General features: G+C 43.6%; 1 protein-coding gene across 1 annotated transcript in view; it reads right to left on the reverse strand.

Annotated features, from left to right (window-relative positions):
* Positions 1–4,509, reverse strand: part of LOC126461519 (substance-P receptor-like) — a 241,241-nt gene extending 236,732 nt beyond the window's left edge. The window contains exon 1 of the mRNA XM_050096006.1: positions 4,288–4,509. Within this exon, the coding sequence (XP_049951963.1) occupies positions 4,288–4,509 (222 nt within the window). The remainder of the gene's footprint in view (positions 1–4,287) is intronic.
* Between the last annotated feature and the right edge of the window lie 1,491 nt (positions 4,510–6,000).

The following is a 6,000-nucleotide window of genomic DNA, read 5'->3' on the forward strand; positions in this document are numbered from 1 at the left end:
TGAAGAATCAGCTATGATCAACGGCATGAGGAAGGCAATGGAAACCACTGCATTAAAGGCACGTAACGTGTATCCACAGGACATGTGGCCTGTAATTGAAGAAGTGTCATGATGATCTCTCCATTGGCAAAAGATTCTGGAATAGTCCCCCATTCGGATCTCCAGGAGGGGACTGCCAAGGAGGAGGTTACCATGAGAAAAAGACTGAATAATCAGCGAAAGGACAACGTTCTACAAGTCTGGGCGTGGAATGTCAGAAGGTTGAACGTGGTAGGGAAACTAGAAAATCTGAAAAGGGAAATGCAAAGGCTCAATCTAGATATAGTAGGGGTCAGTGAAGTGAAATGGAAAGAAGACAATGATTTATGGTGAGATGGGTATAGGGTAATATCAACAGCAGAAGAAAATGGTATAACGGGAGTAGAACTCGTTGTGAATAGGAAGGTAGGGCAGAGCGTGTGTTACTGTGAACAGTTCAGTGACAGGGTTGTCCTTATCAGAATCGACAGCCAAACAACACAGAAAACGTAGTTCAGGTACACATGCCGATGGCGCAAGCTGAAGATGAAGAGATAAAGTGTATGAAGATACTGATAGGGTAATACAGTATGTAAAGGGAGATGAAAATCTAATGGTCATGGGGAACTGGAATGCAGTTGTAGGGGAGAAAGGGTTACAGGAGAATGTGGGCTGAGGACAGGGAATGAGAGAAGAGAATGATTAATTGAGTTCTGTAACAAGTTTCAGTTAAAATAGTGAATACTCTGTTCAAGCACCACAAGAGGGGGACGTATACTCGGAAAAGACCGGGTGATAGTGGAAGATTTTAGTTAGATTACATCATGGTCAGACAGAGATTCCGAAATCAGATACTGGATTGTAACGCGTACTCAGGAACAGATATAGACTCAGATCACAATAGTGATGAAGAGTAGGCTGACGTTTAAGACATTAGTCAGGAAGAATCAGTACGCAAAGACGTGGATACCAAAGTACTAACGAATTACGAAATACAGTTGGAAGTTGTTGGGCTGGGTTGTTCCGGGAAGAGACAAAACAGCGAGGTCATCGGTCTCATTGGATTAGGGAAGGATGTCGGCCGTGCCCTTTCAAAGGTAGCCTCCCGGCATTTGCCTGAAGTGATTTAGGGTATAGATACAGCAATAAGCAATAGCTCAGTAGGCAGTACAGTTGAAGAGGAATGGACATCTCTAAAAAGGTCCATCACAGAAGCTGGGAAGGAAAATATAGGTACAAAGAAGGTAATTGCAAGGAAACTATGGGTAACAGAAGAAATACTTCAATTGATCGGTGAAAGCAGGTAGTACAAAAATGTTCCGGGAAACTCAGGAATACAGAAGAAATACAAATCGCTGAGAAATGAAATAAGTGGGAAGTGCAAGGAAGCTGAGACAAAATGGCTGCAGGAAAAATATGAAGACATCGAAAAAGAGATTATTGTCGGAAGGACAGAATCAATATACAGGAAAGTTAAAACTATCTTCGGTGACATTAAAAGCAAAGGCGATAACATTTAGAGTGCAACGGGAATTCCACTGTTACATTCAAAGGAGAGAGCGCATATGTGGAAAGAATTCATTGAAAGCCTCTATGACGGGGAAGATTTGTCTGATGTGATAGAAGAAGAAACAGGAGTCGATTTAGAAGAGATACTGGATCCAGAATTAGAATCATAATTTAAAAGAGCTTTGGAGGACTTAACATCAAATAAGGGATAGATAATATTCCATCAGAATTTCTAAAATCATTGGGGGAACTGGCCACAAAACGACTTGCTGACAAGTGCAAGGATTATCGCACAATCAGCTTAACAGCTCATGCATCCAAGTTGCTTACAAGAATAATATACAGAAGAATGCAAAAGAAAACTGAGGATGCGCGCTAGATGACGATCAGTTTGCCTTTAGGTAAGGTAAAGACACGAGAGAGGCAATTCTGACGTTGAGGTTAATAATGAAATCAAACACGTTCATAGGGTTTATCGTCGTGGAAAAAGCGTTCAACAGTGTAAAATGGTGCAAGGTGCTGGAAATTCTAAAAAAAGTTAGGGGTAAGCTACAGGGAGAGGCGGGTCATATACAATATGTACAACAGCCAAGAGGGAATAATAAGAGTGGACGATCAAGAACGAAGCGCTCGTATTAACAAGGATGTAAGACAAGACTGTAGCCTTTCGCCCCTACTGTTCAATCTGTACATCGAGGAAGCAGTGACGGAAATAAAAGAAAGGTTCATGAGTGAAATTAAAATTCGAGGAGAAAGGATATCAATGCTACGATTTGCTGATGGCATTGGTATCTTGAGTGAAAGTGTAGAAGAATTATGCTGAACGGAATGAACAGTCTGATGAGTACAGAGTATAGATTGAGAGTAAATCGAAGAAAGAGGAAGGTAACGAGAAGTAGTAGGAATGAGAACAGCGAGAAACTTAACATCAGGATTGATGGTCACGAAGTAGATGACGTTAAGGAATTCTGCTACCTAGGTAGTAAAATAACCAATGACGAAAGGAGAAAGGACGACATCAAAAGTAGACTTGCACTGGCAAAAAGGGCAGTCCTGGCGAAGAGAAGTCTACTAATATCAAATATCCGCCTTAATTTGAGGAAGAAATTTCTGAGAACGTACGTCTGGAGTACAGTATTGTATGGTAGTGAAACTTGGACTGTGGGGAAACCGGAACAGAAGAGAATCGAAACATTTCAGAAGTTGTGCTACAGAACAATGTTGGAAATTAGGTGGACTGATAAGGTAAGGAATGAGGAGTTTCTGCGCAGAATCGGAGACGAAAGGAACAAGTGGAAAACACTGATAAGAAGAAGGGGCAGGATGATAGGACATCTGTTAAGACATGAGGGATTGTCTTTCATGGTACTAGAGGGAGCTGTAGAGGGCAAAAACTGTAGAGGAAGACAAAGATTGGAATATATCCAGCAAATAATTTAGGACGTAGGTTGCAAGTGCTGCTCTGAGATGAAGATGTTAGCACAGGAGAGGAATTCGTGGCGGGCCGCATCAAACCATTCTGAAGACTGACGAAAAAAAAAGGAAAAAGTCTAAAATTTTAGTAAAAAACTTGCCAGAGCCAAAATACGTTAATATTCATGGGAGGTAGGATCACTTTTCCAGGGAAAACTCTCGTTGTTGATGAAATGATGAAAACCGTACTATAGCCACTGAAAAAACAAGAGAATTCCTTGCAGAGAAAGCAAATCAAACTCTCAGGGAAATTTACAATTGGTCAATACACAATATAATAGCATTGAACATCAAGAATGCAGATGCAATGAATTTCAGTTTGAAGATTGAAAACTACACTAACAAACTAAATGTAAATGGTAGCTCTACAGACAGTGTAATAAATGTAAAATTTCTGGGAATGAATACTGACTGTCAGCTAAAGTGGATGAACACACAAATATCCTTACAAACAGAATGTCACTTGCATGTCATCAGTGTATAATAGGCAGTATGATTTAGCTACATGTGATTCACATGTATACTGAAATGCACAACATATGAACCCAATTTTCAAACTGTAGAAAAGGGGCATATGAATAACAACCAAAAATCGTAGCTGAGCTCATCGTAAAGAACTATTGAACACACTGGGGATATTAACTGCATCATGAGTATGTCGATTAAACAGTTGGCATTTACAGCACAAACAGCTCTGTCCTTGACCAAGGAACAAGACACGATACTCGGAACGAATTTATGGTCTGGAGCGGAATGTGTGCTGATCTGAAACTTCCTCGCAGAATAATATTGTGTTCTGGAGCCAGAATCGAGCCTGCGAAGTGCTCTACAGACTGAATTATCGAAACGAAATTGACCAACTGACCCTCGAAGCAAAGGCTGGATGGGACTGGCACACAAATACCATGGGGGTGAGTCGCGAGCTGTGCTAGGGTGTTAGGATAGTTCAGCTGGTAGAGCAAAGGACACTGGTCCCTAGCTCGAGTTCTGGTCTGGCGCACAGTTCTAATATTGAAAGACGCTTCGAAGTTTCTGTGATGCACAGTGAGACAGTGTACAAAACTTCCCTCCGTAAGGTTAAGTGCCGACTGGGGAAACAGGAATGGCATCCAGCCACAAAGTTAAAAGAACAGCTGATTCCGCATCAGGGAATAAATGCTAGGAAAGAGAGAGAGAGAGAGAGAGAGAGAGAGAGAGAGAGAGAGAACTCATTACTGTGTGTTGTGGGTGAGATAGTTCTGCGAGTAGCTCCTTTCCTGTGACGCCTTTTACATACATGTCACTTACCTCCAGATCGAGATACGTGATGTAGAAGGGGTATGGCACCACGATGCAGATGGCCAGCATCCAGGTTCCCAGCGCGCAGATGCAGACAGGGATGCGTGGTTTGTAGGGGTACAGCACCAGCCGGTAGCGGTCCGTGGCCATCAGCAGGAAGGTCAGCATCGTCACGTGCAGTGGTATGTCCTGCAACACAGGACCACGCCACCATGTCCAACATCCGTACATTACAACGACGTAAGAGGGCGTCGGCTACTGGTGATAAAAGAAGTTCAGCTATCAACTAAAATGGAACAAAACGTGAGATCGACATAAAAGTTTGCTGGGCACGTTACCGCGTCATATTGCATAAAACTACTGCTGGAGAAAACCAACGTTTCGGTCACGGTTGTAGCGGCCTTCTTCTGGGTCTACTGGTGCGTTCTAGCTATGCAGTGTCCCTTTTATGTTGTTATTACTGTTTATTGAGTATGCCATTACGTCATAGCCGGTCGGAGTGGCCGTGCGGTTCTAGGCACTACAGTCTGGAGCCGAGCGACCGCTACGGTCGCAGGTTCGAATCCTGCCTCGGGCATGGATGTGCGTGATGTCCTTAGGTTAGTTAGGTTTAATTAGTTCTAAGTTCTAGGCGACTGATGACCTCAGAAGTTAAGTCGCATAGTGCTCAGAGCCATTTGAACCATTACGTCATACTTTTAAAACGATAGTTGATTTCGTTGGTTAATTACGGAAGAAGGAGAGGGAACTTCATTTTCATAGGTTTCTGCGGTGGAGGGAGAATGTAACCTCTGTTGCCTATTGACTCTTGTATTGTGTGCCACGATTGGTGGTCACCGGCGAACGAGAAATTGGCTCCCGTTTACCAGTTGCTGGACGTCGGCCGCGCGGCTGCAGTTACTCACCGGTAGTGCTCGCGCCTCCTGTTGACAGTGCGGTCTGTTGGGCTCTGACTGCTGGCAGCCAAGCTGGGACAAGCCTGAGTCCATCCACTCTATTCATGTTCTTAGGGTGTTTAAGTATTTCGGTGGCCTCTCTGATTTTGCGTTTCGTCATAACCAGCTGCTTGGCCAACACACAGGGTTCGCTGGATTTTATTTCTTTTCCGCAGTGTTCAGATACGTGGACGACACGTTCGCTATATGGCCACATGACGAAAAGGAGCCACAGAAGTTTCACGAATATTTTAACAGCATGCACAGGAAGATACAGTTCACGCTCTAAATAGAGAAGAATGGTGCAATTCCATTTCAAGACGTCGAAGTGTACAGGACAACGGAGGTCACTCTGGGGCACAGACTATATCGCAAGCCTACACGTACGAATAGGTATCTGCACGTTCAATCTTACCACTACCTAGCTCAGAAGAACTCGGTCATCTGTTCTTTGGAAATCAGTGCGCAGCGCCTAAGTGATGCTCAAAACTTAACACCTGAGCTTAAAATGCTACGCACAACGTATCTAACAAATGGCTAAGCGATCAGATGATCCACACAGCCTTGTCGACGAATACAAGTAAGTAAGAAATAGACAAACTGCTTCCACCAGTGCGCTTACCTTATGTGAAAAATGTTACTGACCGAAGAGGGAAACACCTTCACCGGTTGGGGTGCAGCCTGTCTTCTACAGTGGTCGCAGGATCCAGGACGTGCTAGGCTCCACTAAGGACAAGGTGGATGCATTACACACTGCAGGCGTGCACAAGTGGAATTCGAATGTGGA

The sequence above is a fragment of the Schistocerca serialis genome, chromosome 1 (genome assembly GCF_023864345.2).
Source record: "Schistocerca serialis cubense isolate TAMUIC-IGC-003099 chromosome 1, iqSchSeri2.2, whole genome shotgun sequence".
Lineage (NCBI taxonomy): Eukaryota > Metazoa > Arthropoda > Insecta > Orthoptera > Acrididae > Schistocerca > Schistocerca serialis.